We start from the raw sequence: 22,287 nt of genomic DNA, 5'->3' as shown, positions 1-22,287 counted from the left end.
ACCATTTGCACTCACATTCACACCTGTGGGCAAGTTAGAATCACCAGTTCACCTAACCCCACTAACTGCATGTCTCTGGACTGTGGTAGAAAGCCGGAGTACCCAGAGAAAACCAATGCACGCACAGGGAGAACATGCGAACTCCAAACAGAAGGCCCCGGCCAAATGATGGAGTCAATTCAGGACGTTGTTGCTCTGAGGCAACAGTGCTAACCACCGTGCAGCCCTAAATTAATATATATAATGTCTTAAATAAAACTGAATTTAATTAAACTGAAGACGATGTTGTTGCTGCAGCGTTAAAAGGTACACAACAACAAATTTTTGCCCCAGGCCAACTTCACAGGTTAATCAAGCCTAGCAGACTGGAGCTGTGTCATGTGTTGTTCCTTACCCTAAATAAGAATTTTAAGAATTTAGTGGGTCTGCTATGTAACATTTTGATTAATTTATGTCTCATTGAGTTATGTATTTGTGTATGCACTTGCATACATTTTCCTAATTGCAAACTTGTTAATATCCTTTTTGCCTAAGTCATCTCTCTGTCAGCATCAGCTATTCAATGAAGTCTGGCAATAAAAATAGTCTATTTGTAATCTGCAACTAAGGTGCTAAATTTGCTTCACTATATTTATTCATACTGCGTATGAATAGAAAGGTCTGCTGCACCACACTCATGAGAAACCTCAAGTGAAACACTTCTTGCCTGCTTGTCAGAACAGTTTTACAAGAGTGTTTGCATGTTGGGGTATTTCCAGGAAACCGCATCAGCCTACCAATCTCCCCACGCACAAACCTTGCAGTCCCACGTTTGTTAAATGTCACCTCAGCCCTACCATATATAAGTATTGCCAATTCCCCACCTGTAACTGCCATATCGCCCCTTACTCCAAATTCCCCCCTCCCACCGTATGACCCACTCCTCCTGAGTAAACTGCGTTTTCTTTTGTGAGGGTGGGGGTTCCCTTTTTTCTTTTCTTTTTTTTTTTTTTAGCACAAAAGCCTTACAATAACCTGGAAACAAGAATATAGTGACCAAAAAAGAAAAGAAAAAAAAGCACAGAAGGAAAAAACCTTATTGTTTCTGCTTCTTTTATGGAAATCTGCATAACTGACAAAAGAAAGAAGAACATCAAAGGCGGAAAGAAGAAAAAAAATCTAACCCAGTTAAGCATATGGGAAAATGGTGCAGTCTGCCACATCTAAACCAGGCCTCAGTAGTCATTTATCTGATGTTTTTGCAGCACCCACTATACTTCCTACACTGGAGATGGATTTGGTGCCAACAGAGTGCAAGTGCTTGTCTGCAGAAACAGTGTTAAGCAATATCCAGCTTAGTAAAGAGAGGCAATAAGAAGAAGGTTGAGCATCTGAGAACACAAGCATACTCCATATGCAAGTGCATGCAGGCTAGAACACATTATAGTGTTTCATATACTGTATTCTCCTGCCCCCTCCTAACCAGCCACGAGAAAATAATAGAAAAACAAACAAACAAACCCATTTGTAATGTTACTAATAATAATTTGAGAATTATGTCTCTCTTTTCTTTTTTCTTTGCCTGTCTTGACAACTGTTTATCCAATCCAGTTCAGCCTTGGTGAGTGTGTTGCTGGGGACTTGACTAAGTATGATGCCAAGTTTGACATCATTTGGATAACACTTCCAATATTTTGGCTAAAAGTACTCTCTTACCACTGTTTCCCCTGTGTGGCTGCCGCCTGCTCCACTCTCTGTGTGTGTTGAGGCATATACATACACACACGCCCATATTTAGCTATCTTTATAAGGACCTTCACCGATCATAACATCATAACTAAGGTCCCCAGGCTTTACCCTGACTCAATTATAATTTTAATTTTAACACCGAAACAGTATTTAATGAGGTGTAGGGAGTAAAAAGCAATAACTTTTACATTGTTCTAGCTTCTTTCAGCTGCTCCATTATTCACAGTGGGTCCCCACAGTGGACGGACCTGCGCACTTTTACACCAGATGCCCTTCCTAACACAACCTTCACAGGAACTTGTGCTTCCTACTGGTCTGGAACTTTCACATATTAGGTAAACCTGTTAACCACTATACAACGTTACTCATTCGGGACAAAACTCTCCTCACAATGACAGCCTGACGTGCTTTCTTTTTTTAGTTCTGTTTCTTTTTTTTTGCCTTTGATGTCGAGTTGCTGATGACCTCAGTCACGCATGCATTGGTTGAATGAGCTGTTCTCGAAAAACCCACAATGTTCCCATTCTGCAAAACCTCATTTTAAACTGGAACCATCATACATTTAAACATAAATGCAACAAGCTCATCTTTACAGCTTTCTTTTCCAAACAGCAACTTAACCCAATGAAGTTTAAGTCATCACAATCCCATCCATAACCCTAGCACTCCCCTATAATTGTATATTTTGGTGACTTTTGGGGGGAAAACAGAGATATTTTTGATGTATGTCACTTTGAATAAACACTTTGTTTGCTTCCCGATTGAAAATATTTTGTAGAACAACTTAATAAATCAATAAACATATTCTAATTGCCTAGTTCTAGAGGTAGGGTCATCACCAATGATGTTTGCGGTGTTGTTTGCATGCAGGTGATGCATTGAGTATGTTGTAGCTTCAAAAGCTTATGATAAACTCTCTCCTGACAGTGAATGCACTTGTTGACATGGGGCTGCACGTTAATATGATCTTAACAATATAATAAATGTTTGACCCCAATCCTGACGCAAATCAAATTCTACGCCTCCACCTGAAATTAAAGATGTCAAAATACATCCACACAAGTATATGCGCATGCACACACACACACACACACACACACACACAAAAGTAAGTACAGAGCCAAGAAACACATCAGTCAGATTTCAGATTTCTTAATAAAAATAATTCATTTCAGGACGACATATAAATAATTATTGAATCACACAATACAGATATTTTGATATGAATAAATACTTAACAAATAAAACCAGGCTTTTTTCATACAATACCCTATTGTCAAAAAGTCACACAAAGAAACTTCCACACCATTTGCATGTTTTGTTACACCTTCTGCTCTTAAGTCGATGCTCTTCCTACTGTTGGAATGTCCCTACACAGGTCGGAGTACCATTCCTAAATGCCTCAGCAGCTTAGACAAGTCATGTGCAACTTATGTGATCTCCTCCCAGTCAAACTCAGTCAGAGCCCCTTGTTAAGAGGTTATGATGAGCTGAGCACTAATTGGCCTTGAAGTGATTAAGGTTTGTCTAGAGGTGATTAAAGCACACAGAGATCTACGTCCAGGCCGTCAACATGTGGGCTGGCCTGACAGCTTTAGATACAGTTGAATGAAAAGGCAGACCAAGAGCCTGGTTGTCTATGCTTTTCTAACTAGAGCCACAGATGGATATCTGCCTACAGCTAAAGTAAGAGGGGAAAGAGGTTCCAGTTATTACCAAATTTGAGTCTGATAAATGTTTTATGTTCGAGCTTATCTTTACAGACAGACATTTCTTCATATCTGAATAAAAGATAAGTTCACGGAAAGATGGTATCCATTAGGGGGTTTTCAGCATGAGAGATCTGGATTAGCTGAAGTCTGTGGTTACGCAGAAGAGGAGATGTCAATCTGTGGCACTCTGGTTAGTTTAGAATGGTCCAGGCTGGCCGTTTTTAAGGAGGTAACAACAACTGTTTGGCAATTGATGGCACGTTTTTTTTTTGTTTTTTCTCTTTTGGCAGAAAAAAAACAAATATATCAAAATACATTTAAAATTCAAAAAAAAAAAAAAAAAAAAAAGAAAGAGGAGGAATGTCAGTTTTTTGTGTACTCCAGACGCACACATGCGTGCGTTTTATCTGTATGTGTGTATGTGTGTGTGTATTGAAGATGAGGCATCGGGTTGGAAGGTCCTACGGTATGGACTGAGATCCATGTTCACAAAAGCATTTTTTATAAGTGGGAGCACTGATCCATAATCAGTGATCAGGCCCCTCTGGTCCATAAAATTTCAATCACTATGTAAAGGCAAAACTTATCGAGGATCAGCCCCAATACTGTGCTGCTGTACAAGCAGCACAAACACATTCAGATAGACAAGATTAGCCAAAGCAGGCAACAGGATTGCTCTCTGAAGTTTTGAAAGTGATGCCTTGGCACATCCAGGAGGGTGAAGCAGAGAGGAATGCATCTTTACAGGTTCATTTACCTACACATTACCTCAGGCTGGGGTGGGGGCATACAATCTCACAAAGCTGTGTTTGCATGTGTGCGTGTGTATACGGTAGTAGGGTGGATAATTATCCAGACTTCGCCTGTCCTTGTAGTCTCAGTTCTCCTCACAGTTGCCAATCCCCTTTTAACAGGACTGACGATATTATGTTTGTGTATACATTGTGTAGATATGTGTGCGCATGTGTCTATGTGTTTCTAGGTGCTTAAGTGGTAAGTAAACAGGAAAACAACATCCAAGGCAACAGATTTGTTTTGGAAAAAAAGGGAAATAAGAGGAAGGAAAGGAGGTTTCGAAAGAGAGTGAGTCCTGTCTCTACTGTGATCTCTGCCTTCTGTCCGCTGAAACCACCAGCATGTTGGCTACAATGGAGAGGCTTGTATTTCTGTACATGTAGCACCAAAACTAGCAGGGGCCTGCCCTGTCTGTCTTGCACAGTTTATAATTTGTTTTTTTACTTTCCATATCAAGCAATTTACATCAGATATGTAACAGTAATAAGGTTAATTAGCCTCAAAATATAAACTAACCCTGCTATTGTCTGGCTAATGGAAGAAAATCAATCTTTGACCATTTTTACAATATTGACTGCAAGAGAATCTTTTTGAAAAAAAAATCTTTGTCTGGGTTGTGAGGACATAGATGAGTGATTTAGGAGATTTAAGCAAAACAGTGGTGAATGCCATTTAACTTAATTTCAAGCACTTTGCTTGCTTTCCTTTGGCCCAGTATTGCACACTTCTGCTGACTATTTTCACAGAGATTTGCTCTTGGGCATGCCCAACTACTGCATCTCTCTTTCTTCAGAGCAAATGCTAGACAGACAGGCAGACAGATACACAGATGGGTTAAGACAGACAGACAGATGGGGGGTATAAATCCTTGGCTGTGGTCTAGAAAGCAATGTCAGATGCTTCTTGTTATGTTGACATACAATCATTTTGTCCGGCATGATTCACTACGTACCTCTAAATACATATTGTACACAAGAGTTAAGTCAGTTGCTCTAACATGTTGCCAAACCTCTCACCGTGTAAGTGTGCAGGGCACATCAGATGATAATAATTGCACAAAGAGGTATTCTGGAGGCCATGTCTACTGCGAAAACACACACACTCACCACCACCCCCACATACACACACTCTCTCTTCACATTCTACATGGGGGGTTTGATTTTCAGGCCATAAGGTAACTAGTTAGTCACTAGCAAGTTAGTTGGTTAGTTAGTATCAGAGGTGCATTGACTGGCATGGAGAGCCCACAGCAGGGCGGCGGCTCTAGCGTGCTAGCGATGTGTCATCATCGCTGTCGTGTGCATGGGCGCTAAATGTGGTCAGCCGCGGTAAATCTGTTTGAAGTGGTCACACTCGTTGCAGTAGCCCTGTTTCTCTTGGTTGGCGTAGTGGTCACAGCCTTGTGTCCGGCACCGCTGCTTCGACTTTTCTTTGGGCGCCTGCGCCCGTCTTCCTGGCTCTCTGCCCTGACCACGCGTGTGGCACTCTGGGCAGAGGTCTGTGCAACCCGGGGACACATTACTGCAGCCACTCCGCCGGCACTGAGTCTGGGTCTGGGATTGCTGCGAAGATCTGGGTTTTGCTGCTCGTTCACGCTTTTGTACAGAGGAAGAGCGAGAAAGGAAAGAACTGTCAACAGGCGAAGAAGGATAACACATGAAAAAGACAAGACATGTGAAGAATGAGGAGTTATGAAGGTATGGCAGATACCTACCAGAGGAGGGGACGTGCGATTTGCGACTTGGTTAAGTCTTGCACTTTGCTCTTTTACATAGCACTTGTCACAGTAGCCCTCCAGCATCACCTTGCCAACTGCACCACACCCAGGCCCACGACATCGTGAGGCATTCTGGAAGCCTGTCTCCAAACCATGCCGACTCTGGGCCGGGGCAGGAGGAGGAGTCAGGTCTGGAAGAAACAGTGACCAACATAAGCAATGTGCCATATGACATTTGAATAACAACAAACAGAACAGTTAAAGGAGATGATTTATTAAGACAGCTATACAGCTTTTATAATAAATTTTATATATACGGAAAGCTTGCAATGCAACAAGTGTTTTCTAGTTTTGTTTTAGGACTTACGGTGATTTGTCTGATAGTCTACGTAGCAAATAGTGCAGAAACCCAGTTTCTCAGGTGTCCCAAAGAACTGGCAGCCAGATCTTTTACAAGGTCGGGCCACAGGGCCCTGCCAAGCTGAGGTGTGCCCTGGAGTTAGAGTGAGGCATGGCCGCTCAGTGTCCCTGGCCTGGGTCCAAGCTGAAGATGAGGCTTCAGTCCTGGGGTTGATCTGTTGTGGCTCTCCCCTGTCTGGAGCCTGCTGTCTCTGCATGCAGGGTGGACACAGGCCATTGAATATCCTAAACGCCTCCTTTCTGCACATGTTGCATCGCTCTGTCTCGGTCTCACAGCCTCCCCACTGGTTCCAGCCGGAGCCCTGGGCTGGGTGGGGAACGACAGGCCCCCCATTGGTCCCTGGCAGTCCTGTAGCGGCCGTTCCAACTCCAGGGGGTCCATGGTTTTGCCTGGAGTTGAAGCAGCGCTCACAAAGTCCATCATGCTCCACACTTAGGGTGAAGAGGCAGCCGGGTGTCTTGCACTTCATTGCATGTGTTTCACTGTATAGGCTGAGGCTGGGGGCGGTGGGCGGGGCTGAGCGCGGACTGGATAACACTACTCCTCTCCCAGATGAAGAGCATGGGGGGCTGCTACTTCTGGCCCCTCTGGAGCTCACCTCAGTCTCTGATCCCCCTATGACTCCTACCCCACCTTGTAAACCTCCTTCCTTAGTCTGAATTACCCCTTCTATCCTTGCTCCTCCACCAGTAGTGGCCTGCCGCTTTTCAAAGCATTCATGGCAATGAGGCTGCGTGTCCACAGAGACATAGAAGGTGCATCGTGGTGTGGCACAGCGGATCTCAATAAGCGAGAGCTGGGAGACGGAGAAGGGTGGCGGGCGCTGTGGCTGGGCGGCCCATGCCTGCTCCTTGTCCTCCTGCCAGCGCTGGTACTCATGGTTGACAAGCTGTAGGTAGTCCTCCATCAGGTTCATGTCTTCAGGAAGGTTTCCCTCATCCAGCCTTAGGACAGAGACATACAATGTGGTTCTTAACTGCATTTTATTACTTTTTTCCTGTCAAATTCATAGTTAATAAAAGTAGTTTGGCTAAATTATCTTTGATAATCAGTCAAAAAAAGTCTTATGCCATGAGCTGTTCAAAACTGCATTTAACAATGGATGGAGCTTATAATGCCCAAGTACCTTGCAGCTTTCATAATCTGCGTAATGTCATGGCCCAATCTGATAGGGATCTCTATCAGGTGCAGGTACTCTTTGAGGAGCCTCTCTTTCTGCTGCTGCTCCTTCTCCATCAGAAAATGAACTTTCAGTTCCTCAAAGCCATTCCGCCTCGGGTTGATCAGCGGTACTGCTCGGATCTCTGGGAAATTCAGTTAAAGATACACAGAGCCAAATCCATGAACAGGGGTCCTGCTTTGTCCCTTTATCCTGCCAAATATATAACACCTATTTCTTTGTGATTTGTACCTGGACCACTGTCTTTGATGGTGATGAGGGGTGCAAAGTGCTGGGAGTCGTAGCCGAGCACTATTGGGTATTTGTAGCACTCTGTGGGTTGCCAGTGTAGAGGCAGATAAATCCCACCCACATTCAGAGGAGAGATGGAGGTGCCGGATTTCATACTCCTGACCACCTGGTCTGTTGAAAGAACAAAGATTTAAGAGTTCATAACTCTCTAACAAATGACAATGAACAACTTTTATAGAGCTGCACCCAATTCAAGTGGAATAAACCGAGCAATGTGCAGTCATTTTAGGATTTTAGATCCTAAAAAAGCAGGCTTTGCTCAAATATGACTGCAAACATGTTTCTGCATATTTATTTTTTTATATTTTGAAGTTGACAAATCATCGGTATCCATTTGAGATTCTTTATTAAGATAGACAGTAAGTGACACAGTGCATTAAGAAGACTTCAAAACAACCAAGAGTAAATGTTGAGGAATGCTGGTGATATATTATACATTACAAGATCTGCTCTTACAAAACCAGTGAGTCTTTGAGGGCTAACAAGGATAAATAAGCATACTTTGAGATGATAAAAAAGGGAGTACCTGCAATGACGATAATGGGTCTGCGGAGAATGTTGGAGAGGATGAAGATGTGGATGTCCTCCAAAGAATCAAACTGGAGGCCATTGCTACTGGAGACTGGCGATGCCATCTTCACAATCTTTTCCCACTCATCCTCCCAGTTCTGGAACAAATGCACACAATTAGGTGTGCTGTGGATTCAATTTGTGCAAACATTTCTATAAAATGTTTTCTGGGTGAGAGGCGAGGGACAAGTTATTATATCTGGCCTGAACTATGACATAAAAGTAGAATTATTAATCTGTGGGTTGCTTCTAAGAAATAAAAAGTAACATTTCAATACAAAGATTTAAATGTTACTACAGTTTTCTCAACGTAAAGTAATGGAAAATGGATCTAGTTGAAAATTCATACCATGGTGGTGTATCGGAGTCCAGTTTGGGTGAACTCCTGAGATTGGAGCAGCTCTGCCTGGAAGCGAGCTTTGAAGACGCCCGTGTCAGTTTCTTTCAAAACACCATGGAGAGCTTTCCGAAGAACCAGGTCTGTGTCCTGAACACCCAGCATGTACTGAGAGGCTGCATGAAGCAAACAGTTCCCATCTCCTACAGACACACAAAGAGGAGGCAAGAAAACAGATGTGTTTTTATACTATGGTTGGTTGATTTTGTACGCAGGACACAAAGTTCTCCTTCTGTGAATAGGCACATGAACATGCACACGCACACGTACAAAGGCTATGCACATACAGCATAAAAAACAGGCAACTGCACTGTGTACACACACACACACACGCACACACAAGTGTAACTAAAGTCTGGGGATTTCCAGGCCGCTGGGCTGGTCGTTATAGTATCTGGTGTTTCGACTATTATATGACCCTTATACATCTAACAGTACACACGCCACAGACAAGGCTGATAAAAATGACCCGTAATCTCCCCGTAACACGTTTTTGAAAAACTGAATCTTTTTACAATCTAAATCTGTATAGAAAACCAGAATTCTCACATACATATATTTGTTTTTGCCAAAGTATGTGCCTTTACCTATATTCCATTGACTGGCTGCAGAGATAAAGACTTGGTTGCTGAAAAGACGAGTGTGTGAGAGCATGAGAAGCTAAAAATCCTGGAATTTTATTTATTCTCCTTTGGCAGTACTGGGTCTTTTTCTCATTGTGAAACAGCAGAGCCCATATTTGTTAATGTGTGCAGCTCTGAAAAACCCTGTTGCCACACTAAACACAGGAATTTCCCTGTGCTAACTTCTGTCTTTCATGCAAGTGCATGTGTGCGTGCTCCCCTCCTATGATCCCAACTCATCAATGCTACTCAGCTGGTCCTGTACTTTCCACGAAGGCGTGACTTGGACCGGATGGAATGTTATCTTTTTAAATACTACTATCAACACCCGATGAATGCTGTGATTAATGAGCAGAGATAACATGGGTCCTCACATGCACAAGCATATACACATGAACTGTAATGTGTACTTCTTTTTTTTTTTTCTCCACGAACATTTACCTGGCAGTAACTTCATATACATAAAGTATCTGCACCTTTCTTTGTATAATACTGCTGTGTTAAACAGACATTTTCAAGATTTCCCTTCTATACAGGAAAAGTTTAAGTAAGTTAGTTTAAGTTTAAGTAGGTTTAAGAAACAGCTAGGAAAAAAATTCCCAAAAAAAGGATCCTAAAATGTTGTTTTGTTTTGATGCAACTGTTAAATAGGCCAAGATCTGATCTCAGTATAGCAATTATTGTTGTGTGGCTCAATTAATGCAATCTGAGCTACAGTTGTTTTCTTTCAACTGAAGGAACATCTCACCGTATTTAAAGAGAGAGAAAAAAAACACTTCTCCATTTCAGACCAGCTAGATGTTGTTCCATTTCAGTGCTCTTGCATCACTCAGCAAAAACATAAAATGCAAGGCTTTTTTAGTGAAAAACACCAGACGTATGTAGGCCCAAAGGTACACACAAATCCAAACAAATGTCCACACACGTAATCACTTCCTCTCGCACGAAAAAAAGTCATGATCATAAAGTGAGGTGCCTGAAAACTAAAGATGAAAGTGGTTCAGCAGCTCCCATCAGGTTATATATAGATACTTCCTCTGTGGCAAGCTAGGGAACTTCCTGAAAACATACCAGTGCAGAGCCAGACTTAAGTTGATTTGGTCACTGTCCAGGTGACAGCACAAGTTTGCAACAGTGCGCTTCCAGCGGGGCTGCACTTTCCCACACCTTGTCTGCAGGTTGTTGTGTGAGAATGGCCCAAGATTTTTGACTGTAAACAACTGCAGTATTTATTACCAAACTAGAAAAATGCTCATAGATTATCCACTGAAGCCAATGCCCCATTTTACCATTTTACAGAAAGTGATATGGAAAATTTCATTGGCTCATCCTTTGCTCATGCGTCGCCTCTATCAAGTTTTTCCTTGAGTACTCTTGCTTATAAAAACAATGTGCACATACCACATACCCCAATCTAGAAGGAATAATGTGGATGCCCCAAAAGAAACCTAAAAGCTTTACTTGTAAGGCAGAACACTGCAGCAGTGTATGTGTCCTCCCAGTAACTTAACCATGCAGTTAGTGTATTGTAGCTGAACAAATCCTTCCTGATGGGGACACATGACAGACATGGGATGCTGTTTGGGAAAACCCCACGGATGTGTCCGAGACATTCAAGACAGAAGAGCGACTGAATTCCAATAAAGCCTTGTTTTACTTGGAGGAAAAGTTGGATGTATCAGGAAAACGGATGTAGCCCTGTTATTTTAATTGAAGCGGAGTGGAAGTTTTATGAGTCTGTTTTTTTTGATGGTCAGTTATATTCTGTGGTCTTGCTTCGTAATTAAACCAGGCTCTGGGAAATTAGTTATGGGGTTTGGATCTTTAGTGCATTTGCATAGACCAAATGAGATAAGGATTTTGGGTTCACTGGTAAATTCAGGTCGAGATGATGTGGAGACAGATATCCGAAAACAGCACTGGACATCAGTGAACAGACTTCTTCTCTCTCACGTTTTCTTTCTGTATGTGTGTGTGTGTGTGTGCTGAGCTCCAGTGACTCAGCAGCAGTCAGTCAGCCCTGTGTGTGTGTGTGTGCGTGCGTGTTGTCCGTCCTCTGCTCAAAGTCACGTCTGGGTCCTTCAGAGTTAGACGCTCCGGCACTAAATTCTGTCTCCTCTTTATGACATCATCTTCGCAAACCAGGAAATTCCAGCCAGGTTACTGGCAGCAGAAGTCATCCATTTTGGTCATCAGTTAAGGGGTCTTTGCGAGGGGGAATTATGTGTTGATGATAGTTACCGTAAGTCCTTCAGTGATTACTAACTTCAGAATTGGCAGGGACCCTTTCAAAGAGTTTCACTATTTTTAAAAAAAGTACTGTAGGACATAACACATCCAGCAGGTTCCTCAAGCATCCAGTAATTATTCAAAGTAACTTCTGATATGTGACCAATGTAGGAATTTTTCACATGAGAAAGACAGAAACTATTTCCTCTGGAAACTCACATGTTTAGCATAAAGCTGCAATTATGACTGATTTCCTCTTCCTCCTTCTGTTGTGAAGCTATAGCTGATGATTCCTCTCAAAGACTTTCTTCCCCATAACTTTAAAATAGATCTGATATACACAGCAGCTGTGTTTAAGCTACTGCAATATAGATGGAAAAGGCCACCAGAGACACACACGTTTGCTTTAACAAGGTCTGATGAGCTCTAATAGATCATCACAAACACAAATCCATAAAGTCACATAAAGTCAGGCAGGTGGGGAATTTAAGGTAAAACGGTGTGTTTTTTTTAACATCCACTGACATTCACTAACACACACCTACACAGAAAAAGAGGGGGCATACCCCAAATGCAGTAAATGAAAAACTGTGGAAATAGTTGGGTCTGAAACATCACAGACAGTAAATAACAGTCCTGCATGTGACGCCAGAGAATTTCCCAGTACACAACTATGATCAGAAGTAATCAGGCCCGAGTTTACATGTTTGCCTGCCCTGGGATGTTCCCGTCTTACAACATTCACGTAACAGAAAACATGACTTAGCACTGGGGTGCCTAAAGTCAAACACTAAGGTCGACACAGTAAAACCAAGGGGGCTGCTAAATGAGTCTATGTGAAAGCGGAACTCGCGTCCCTCGATTGTTGTCATTTACAGTAACCCTGCCTGTGAGTAATGACATCTCAGAATTTGCATATCAAATAGCCCTGACTCATAAGAGCTCACCATCTCTCTCATAGAAAATGAAACAAAAGCAAAACACATCCTGTGTTGAGCGCAATAAGTTTTGCTTCTAAAATCAAGGAGAAATGGTTCAGCATTAGCTCTGTGGCCAATCTGCTGAATTGTTCTATTTGTGTTGAATGTCACCTACTGCTCCAACAGCAGTTATTTACGGTGCCCTCTGCTACACAACCAATAATATAAAACATCCTTGAACGTCAACAAAGCTTCGTGGAGCTTCATCCACTTATAAGACCACCACAGAAATCTGGTTTACTGTAGCCTCCATATTCCAGTACAGCTCCTCAACATCAGCATAATCGTTCTTACCATTGGTGCGTAAGGGCACCATCTTCTTCAGCTCCCCACACCAGTTGAGCTTCTTCTCCTTCTCTAATGAGGCCTGCATGGCTCGGTCCAGGATGGCGGCCTGAACCACCTCCCTGAAGGCCTGGGGGAAGTGGTTCATGGCGATCATCTCCAGCGTGTACCGGTGCATACCCCGCAGGTGGTGCATGAGGCCACCGCTGGCAGCAGGCTTCACCACATCGTTAGGCACTCGCTGTCGGATCTTCACTGCCTTGAGCAGGTTGGAGACAAACAGGAATTTGGGGAGGAAGTTCTGACCCTGCGACATGGCGGATGGCTGGCCAGGTGAATGGAAGGAAGGGAGGAAGAGGAGCAAGGAGGAGAGGAGGAGGAGGCACCAACCACCGATGCCGGATCAACGTGGAAACTGGATGGAGAGAAGCGGAGAGGACATGTTATTTCACAGCAGGGATTTGTGGGAAATTTTCAGTGGAGAGTCCCCTTCCTTACAAATTAAGACTTAAGGCACAACTTAATTTACAGTTTGTTTGGGAAACTACCCATCACAAAGGATGATTCCAGTGTGGAGGCTGTATGGTGCTTTTTCCTGGAGATTCTGCTGGGCCCAACTGAATAAAGTACACAAAGACCCCTTTGTATTCTTGTTTGTTCTTTTAATTCTCCTTTTTGTCTTGATGGTTTTTGAGAGTTTCCCTCAACAGGGCTTCCTAGTGTCCCACTGAGCTCAAAGACTTCCAACAATAAATGGGTGCTTTCCAGACCTTAACTGAAGGCCACCCAGGGCTTCCCAGGCTGATGGGAAGGTCACAAGGCCTCCTCCCTCAACAGCCTGCTTAAAGTCTCCGTTTAAAAGGCTGGGAATCATTAGAAAAATTATAGGCTTTCAGTACAGACACAAACACTGTTCTCAGTACAGGAGGAAGATAATCTAACGTGGGTTTACGTCACTCCCTGAAGTCATTTAAAACAAAAGCAGCTGCAGAATTATTTCCCCTAAATAAAATACAACTTTAATTCAGCTACGTTCCCCAAATTGTTATAGTAATTTGAAAGCTAGGAAAATTAGGGAAACTTTTGGCAGTTTTTATACTTTAAGTATAAAGGTACTGAGGTTCAATGCACAACCTCTATACCCAATACTCTATTTGAGTCAAGTTTGCTAAAGGGAAGGTTTTAAAGGACTACTTCCCCTCACATTTCAACACAGTGAAGACGCATTAGCAGTTTAGAGGAAGTAGAAAGTAATGGTCAGCAAGTGGGCCTGGAGTTTTGCTGACTTTTAAACTTCCCACAACATCCTTCTATCAACCTCTCGCAAGCTGCCAGTCAGGTCGGAAGATGCTGTTCGAGTCCACAAACACCTGAACAGCGAGCTTCTAGTGGCCTCTGTGCCTTTACTACCCAAACAGCAGCAGGTGCAACAACAGACTAGGCCGTGCTAAAGGGCTAGTCAGTCACATGAGGGACCAGACAACAGACACCTGGATGTCAGGGAGCATGTTGACACGAATCATTAGCGTGGCGTGCTGTCACAGCGGGGCACACTTTAAGGCAGACAGACAGCAGCACCCGGGTGGACGCTGCGGTTTAGGATGGCTGGCTACACAAAAACACAATAACAGGAGACTTTGCTGACGTTAAAGGCTTACGTAATTCCAATGACAACTACCTTTGGAACAATGTAGCGTTCAATCGCGTCTAACAGCGCGGGTATCGATACAGTGTAGCCTCGCCGATGCCACATTTGGCTGTTTAAATGTCCTGCTATCCGCTCGAGGGTGACGTCTTTGTAAACAATGGCTGTCAAAGCCACTGTCGTGAGCAGGCTTCAAGCTTCCTCCGTGTCCCCAGAAACACGACCATACATTACTCAAGGCCCAAACGTGGTCTTACCCACCAAGTCTCACCCAATTGCTAAGAAATGTGTGTCCACATGGGGAGGCACAAGGAGGGAAGGCTGGCGTCTTACCTGTGTAATATGTCGGGGTAATAACAAAGCCTCCCGGATGCTCAGGCTAGTCCTCTCTCAGCCACTTCACTCAGCCTCACCGCAGCGGTCCTCGGCGCCATTCAACCTTCTCTTTCTTTCAGTATCAGATCTATTTTGGAGCCCTCGCAGCCTGCGAAGCCTTTCAAAAGAATACACACGTACGATAATGATAGTTTTTTTAAAACAAGGAAAAAGTCCAAGTCAAAGGGGATTTCCACACGGGGACTTTCCGTCCACCCATTTTCCTCTCTCTCTCTCTCTCTCTCACTCACTCACTCACTCACTCACACACACACTCACACACACAACCGCTGTAGTTGCAGCTCACTGCCACCAGGGGAGTCTTTACTATCTGTCTGACTCGATACTGAAAAGCATATCCCACCTACTGAGCACAAAGGAGCGTCACTGAGGGAGGGAGGCAGTTCGCGTCATACTCTATTTCATGAGACAGCCTTAAAAAAATAAATCATTAACCTTCAGTATCAGCAAATGAGTAAGGAAAACGAATCTCATTACCTGGTTGTAAAATGGATTTGAGTTGCTGACTGCATGCACTGATACGTATGTGTATTCATGGTCTGATGACTAGCTATTGCAGCAATGATGCGATGGTGCTTTAATTGTTAGCAAATCATCTAAATATAATTAAAGACTTTCAGGTTCCTTCGGATTCCTGTCTTGCTCAAAGATATTTAAGAAGCAGATGTGAGCTCTTTGCTAACCCGCTGGTTCATTCACTACATTAGTAAGTTGGCTCAATGTTTATGTAAAGTGAAGTTTTCTTTTATTTTGGCAAAAGTTTCTAGCTCTTCCCACCGAAATCACAAAACAAAAATAGGTTTCCTTTTAAAGGAAGCCTCTTAACCTCCCTCCATATGTCTCCACCTAATGGAAACGTAAACTGACACTTGGTGAAATTGTGCCTCTCATTTTCATGTGAGTTCAATACTAAACATCAACAGATGATCTTTGCTCGAGTGTACCAAGAAAAGTGTGCATCTTCCATCATCCAGCAACCCACCTGACTGTGGCTGTCAAGGCGGCTAAATCATTACAACAGTCAAGTCACAAGTCTTTTGTGCACCTGTGGTTTGTTGTGGTTGACAAGTTTTATTATCTTGTCTGAGCTTCTAGTATGTGGCAGAGCATGCTTAACTGTTTTACTGCGGTCTACCATTCAGAAGCTGCAACGGAAAAGTAGTCAGAGCTTTATGTTTTATTTCCAAGTGTAGCGTTTGCTTAAATTATGCATTATGCTAACACATGCAACTTGCTGGAGTTGCATGTGATAGCATAATGCACGCGAAAAAGAGGTGTGACACATTTAGATGACATAAAGAGACAAATATTTTTAGCCTTTGTGTGATGGGTGTGTTCCAACACAAATAAAGTTTCAGTTTAGCATTTAGCAGGAGGAGGTGAAATACAAAGGTTGGAAAAGCCCGCATGCTTCAGGTTACAAAAGCAAAGTTTTTAGATAGTTTGATTTCCTTAAGTCAATCAAAAACAAAACATAAATTCAAGTTGCAGTACTACTGGGACCAAATAGTTAAAGAGCGACATATTGCTTTGCATCGACTTACTATAAAACACACCGGGGCCAATTTTTTTTTTTTTTTTTTTTATTAAAACATGCATACACCCCCTGATTTCATTTTTGATTAACTTGTCAGTTTAAGTTAAAGTCTTCTTGACTTCTTGCATTTATAAATTAAAGGAAAACTGAAGTTGACTAAGTCATTAGACAGGAAGGAGCGGTAGGATTGTATACGTTTATACTTCTCTCTACTCCTTTTGAAGCATAAAATCAGAATTGCTTATATTCAATTAATATATTTGGGATTTTGTTTTGTTGTGTTTAAAAATATGGATCACACACACAGAGACACAAATATAAAATATACTTTTTTTCACATGCACATTTAAACTGTGTCGCGTATGGCGCTGTCCTGGGCCACTTAAGATTAGAGTAATGTGCCATGACCCAATCTGTGATTCCCACCCCTAATTTTCAGTGTCATAAAATAGATAAATCAGAAAAAATAACCAAGTACAAATAGTATTTTTTGCACGACGTGCAAATACGAGTATTCGGTCCAAATCCCAGCTGTCACGGGCCGAGAAGCAGAGCACAGTTACGACAGAACTGTCGCAAATTAATGTCAGTCTGTAAATTTGTTCTCAGTTAAGTGATAGATAATTTATAATCTCATCTTTTCAGTGCTGAATCAACCATTAGAAAGACCAGAAAGATTTCAAAAGAGGATTAATCCAGCCAGAGTCACAGTAAGTGAAAGTAGCGTTAACAAGAATTTGACATCCTGACAAACATGTTTATTGTTTATTATATAAGGGTATAAGGGCAGGATTCCCGTAAATGTAGAGTAGCCCTGAAGCTGAGGTAAAACTTTATTCTATATTTTTCCACTGTGGACAAATATCCACTTTACCGCTGTGAAAGAAGATAGTTCGTCTTAATCTTGCTGTTGTTATCCTGTGCTGGTCCTCACTTTCTATTTCCTTTCTCCTACCTGTGGAAAGACTCCTACTGCTGTGTTGAGCTGCCCCAACAGTAGAAACTACATTTCAGTTTTCTACCTACTCGGGGAAAGAAACTGTTAAAAAAAACAAACACCTGACAGCATTCACGAGGAATGAGCTCTGTGAATCAGTCTTACCTTTCGAAGTTTCAAGCCGTTGCCCCTGAGGTAATGCTTTGCACGCACCGGCTGTCAAAATGAACATCTATAAAGTCACTTTGACTGACCTCAAAAATGCCTTTGATTGAGTAAGTGGGCACTTAAGAAAAACCCATCTAACTCTGGTCTGTTTTGACTGAATGCTGCTGAGGGGGCTATTGTAGATAAAGCTAAAGATTTCAGTTTCCAAACTTTTTAAAAGTTCCTTACTGAGTCACATGCTGGCTGAGTCATTGGCTGGAAGTCAATAATCAATACTAGCCGGCTGTGGAAGTGGTGAAAGCTAAGCAGCATAGTCATCAGCACATGGAAAACCCCAGAAGGGACAACTGGCCCACTCCGCTGTTTCAAATCACCAGTATGAGCAATCCTCTTTTAGTCACCACCGCCACCACTATTGTCTCATATCAATGCTGAACTTTTCCCTCATTAAATGACCTATATTAGACCAGCAGATGATACTTTAATAAAACCACCTGACCGCTGTACTGCTATTTATGCAGTCCGCATTTCCTCATAACGTCTGGAAGGATTTATGTCTGTCAAGAAAAGGTCAAAGGATTCCACAGTAGTGCATACTTTTATAACATTCTTCTCAAAACTGAATAGTTTTTCAGTTTAGTTACATTTTTTGAGGACATGCTGCACACCATGCAGAGATGGGGCAAGTTTTTGGCTAATAGTTCTTTGGGAATCCCATTGTTGGTGCAAAAATACAATTTTATGTCTGTCAAGCTTTGTTATTGTTAGCATTTTTTTTAAATATATAGAATAGGAACAAATGTGTTTTTGTGACAGGCTGCTAGTAGCAAAGTTCCAGGAGATGCATTTTATAATGGGGTCTTTGTTAAGTTGTCTGTTATGTGTAGACAGAACACTGCTTCATCCCTCTATAGTTGAATAATTCATAGGTCAGTGCTTAAAAAAACAACAACCCCCCCAAATATTCTTTTCTTAAAATAGACAGGTACAAGGACTGGACTGAAAATGAGTGAAAAAAGTAAAAAAACAAAACAACAACAAATCAAAAAACCTTTGAAAGATCTGCAGAAAGTCTGGAGAGCTATTGCTTAAGACTGCTTTTAAAATATTACACACAAGTTTAGCCTTTCCTTGGAAGCAAAATATAAAAATTCAGGGGGACTCAAGATTATTGCACAGTACCATATTTTCATTTATTTTGACACTTTTCTTCGCTACATTTATTGTTAATATTTTCTTTAAATAATTAACATACGAGGGGTCTTTTAAAAACAATTAAAGCAATAAATATAATAATAATTTAGATATGTACAATGCTTTTCAAAAAATCTAAGGACACAAATATTTTGCATTGATAAAATAAAATGATATGAAAGTACTTGCAGTATGCAGTGCAGTAAGCTCTAACCTGATTGGCTACAGCAGTAAAATATTGCTGACAAATAAATGCATCTGCAACAATAACTTACTAAAAAAGTAGATGTCAGATTGACACTTTTAGCCTCTACAAACATGATGGTTACTTACTTTTAATTGAGCAACTTCTTCAATGCAGGACTTTTTTTGTTTTTTTTGCAGAGGTAAAGGTCTTGAATACATCCTACAATGTTGCCATCTTGAAACACAAAAGTTGAACAGCTTTTTGAAACCCATGAACATGCAGACAGAGGGGTCTGCAAAGATTTCATCCTTTCTTCAAATTAAAAAAACATAAAAATGATCCAATTCAAATAAATATTGCTAGTGTGCATTATATTCCTTGGCAGTCTAATGAAACCTTGCATATTAGGGGATTTTGTTGATGCTCTAAAGGAAGCAACAGTTGCTAACATGAAGTAGAAATCTGACTCACTGAGACTTTGATAGTAACCTTTACTTTAAAATGTAGCATCCACTTTTTGATCTTAGCTGGCAGCAAGTCCGTGCTGCTGCTGCACTTACTTGCACTGCATATGCTGCATGCTGTATGTGCTTTATTTTAAAGCTTGAGACATTTGCCAAAACAACAAAAACATGAGCTTTGCATAGTGTTAGTCAAGCCTAATAATGTTGGCATATACCACCCAGTCCAGTCTCCTCATCTGTGTTAAAAGGCGGAGCACAAGTGGAATTGAGGATTTATGACAGGTATGTCGGATATGTACATTCTGCTGGTAAACCATCTACTTTACATTAATCTATCAGCCTCATTCTTACCCATATACATCCTCCAGAGTCAAACGTCTCTTGTGTTCTGACAGTGCGGCCAGTCCCTCAGAGTGACTTCTGAACCCAGATCGTTCCATCAGAGCCCCAAAAGCTTCGGAGCCCCATCCTGGTATGAGGTGGCAGAAGAGCGGGGAGAACCCTGGGGAGAACTGTGAAGAGGAACATCTCAATGTTCTTCTGACTCTTCTTCTCAGTGGAAAGCACCTCGGAGGCGGATCGAAACCAACCCCCACTAAAAAATTAGTATACACAGCGTTGTGTAGGGGTGAAGACTGACATTCACATTGTTTAATTGTGATATGTCCCCCCTTTTATGGGCCACTACTCCTAAGAAAGTAGTAAAGTTGATGCTGACTGGTTCAGAGAAAGCAGCTGTGGATTGAACAGCTGGATGATGACGCAGCCACGGAAGCTCTTCTGCTGATCAAGCCTGACCTCCAGTGGCAGTTGTGTGGAAACACAAACTAAATGAAACCAGTGAGCTACTAAAGCTGTGCTGGCAACCTGTGGCAAAGAGTAATTGAGCATATTGGTTCAAGAATTGTACCACAGTAAATTTTTGAGGTACTAATCGTTTTCTTTCTTTAACTTCTGCTTTTGCTCCACTACAATACAGAGGGAAATACAACACTTTTCACACCACAATTACTTAACGTCAGTGACATTCCAGATTCGTTGTAGAACATAAAATTAATATAAAAACATGGACTTACATTATAAAGTTACAGTAGGATAAAATACTAAATAGCATTTGTACATCTGAATATTTTGTGACACTCAAGAAGCTATCAAAATGGTTCAGATGAGAGTGCATGGGAAACTGAGGGCTGAATTTTTTTTTCACCAAATGCATTTGACATTAGACAAACAATGTCTTCAAATGCTCAACAGGAATTCATCCATATATTCCGGTTTGTGTGGATATTTGCACGTCAGTTCATCATCAAGTATTTATTTGTGTTATGTTTGATGCCTGCAATGTTTGTAAGTAACATTTACACAGTCCATTATAAAACATATGTTGTGATTTGTCAACCTCTGGGCACTTCAGCATGCTCACACTGATGGTGAACTGTCAGTAAGTTGGAGATAATAGTAGAAACATTACCTGATCTGAAGAGTCTCGATTTCTCAGCTGTATTTGGATGGCAGGATCAGAACAGGGCCGAAACAACATGAAAACATGGATCTATCCTGCCTTGTTTAAACAATCAGCTCACATTTTTTGTGGTTTTGAAATGGTGTGGGCCCCTTAGTACCAATTAAGCATCGTTTAAACATCACAGACTAACTAAGTATTGTTGCTAACCATATCCAACCCTTTATGACTACAGTGTATTCATCTCCTGACGGCTGCATCCACCAGGATAATGCACCATATTACAAAGCTCAGATCATCTCAAACTGTTTTCTTGAACATGAAAGTAGGTTCACTGTACCCTAGTGAATTCTATGGTCACTAGATCCCAGTCAAATAGAGCACCACTGGGATGTACTGGGACATGAGATGGCATCATGGATGCGCAGGAGACAAATCTGAAGCAATTTTATGACATTGTTACATCAACATGGACCAAAATCTCTGAGGGCTGTTTCTAGCACCTTGTTAAATCTGTGCCGCAAAGAATCATTTCTGAAGACAAACAGGGATCGACTTGAAGTGTACCTATTAAAGTGACCAGTGAGTGTATAATACCATTAGGAAGTAATTTACTGTTTAATGTTCTTATATTGCTTTCATTTAATTTTTATAACAATTTTTTGCTAGTTTCCTTGTGAAATAATTCATTTTCAAACTTCAGGGCTTATAAAAAATGTTGACTTTTAATTTTAAATGATGTGCTGAGTTAAAAAAAACAAAACAACCCAAAAACCTTTACAGAGATAAAAACAGCAGCTGAGAAGTTTTTCAGCATGCACTGTTAGAATGTCCTGTTTATATGAACCACATTTCTATTCTCTGTTAATATCTCATCACAAGCATGTTTATTATGTAACTTCTCAGACCTGAGGGGGTCAGCATTGTGCAGATAAAGACAGCAGAAAATCGAGCACATAAATTAAAAAAATGTGTTTAATGTGTTAAAGATATCATCGTACAGTGTTGATTTTTCTTAGAGCTGCACTTTTGGTAGATTTTTACAGCAAAAAAAGAAACAAAAGTCTCTTCATCTCAAGTGAAAATTGTTGATACTTTTTTGTTATGCACAACTGTCGAGTAAATATTACTTCTTTTTGTCTTCATGCTCAATTATTCATGGAGACTGAAGAAGTCACTCCCACTGAAAACGCTGTGTCCACACAAACGGAATCAACTTTTTGGGATCTCTTCATTTTGTGTTGTTGGTCAAGCATGTCAAAAAACATTTGAACATGGCATGATCCACCAATGAAAAAAATGAAAAAGGAATAACTGTGGATGCACTCAGTAGTTTTATTAAGCACTTATTTTATATGTGTTTATATTG

General features: G+C 41.4%; 1 protein-coding gene and 1 long non-coding RNA gene across 4 annotated transcripts; one reads left to right on the top strand and one right to left on the bottom strand.

The window, feature by feature from the left end:
* Positions 1-2,869: 2,869 nt before the first annotated feature.
* Positions 2,870-15,166, bottom strand: tnfaip3 (tumor necrosis factor, alpha-induced protein 3). 2 transcript variants are annotated; one of them, XM_025897675.1, is made up of 9 exons: positions 14,907-15,166; positions 12,938-13,343; positions 8,764-8,954; positions 8,371-8,512; positions 7,785-7,955; positions 7,500-7,677; positions 6,320-7,317; positions 5,950-6,143; positions 2,870-5,830 (listed from the first exon to the last, which is right to left on the bottom strand). In XM_025897675.1, the coding sequence occupies exons 2-9, from the start codon at positions 13,242-13,244 to the stop codon at positions 5,555-5,557; spliced, it is 2,457 nt and encodes an 818-aa protein (XP_025753460.1). In that variant the 5' UTR covers positions 13,245-13,343; positions 14,907-15,166; the 3' UTR covers positions 2,870-5,554. The 2 variants fall into 2 exon arrangements, with proteins under 2 accessions (XP_025753460.1, XP_003438475.1); XM_003438427.5 differs by lacking the exon at positions 14,907-15,166 and adding an exon at positions 14,607-14,813.
* Positions 15,167-15,345: 179 nt separating this feature from the next.
* LOC112842002 (uncharacterized) lies at positions 15,346-20,539 on the top strand. Of its 2 annotated transcripts, none has more exons than XR_003213554.1 (3): positions 15,346-15,423; positions 19,679-19,738; positions 19,852-20,539. It is a non-coding gene; the product is annotated as an uncharacterized LOC112842002 (long non-coding RNA). The 2 variants fall into 2 exon arrangements; XR_003213553.1 differs by lacking the exon at positions 15,346-15,423 and adding an exon at positions 15,452-15,675.
* The last annotated feature ends 1,748 nt before the right edge of the window (positions 20,540-22,287 follow it).

Source organism: Oreochromis niloticus, linkage group LG13 (assembly GCF_001858045.2).
Source record: "Oreochromis niloticus isolate F11D_XX linkage group LG13, O_niloticus_UMD_NMBU, whole genome shotgun sequence".
Taxonomy (NCBI): domain Eukaryota; kingdom Metazoa; phylum Chordata; class Actinopteri; order Cichliformes; family Cichlidae; genus Oreochromis; species Oreochromis niloticus.
The sequence above is the reverse complement of the archived record's forward strand: the minus strand, read 5'-3'. Positions and strand labels throughout refer to the sequence as shown.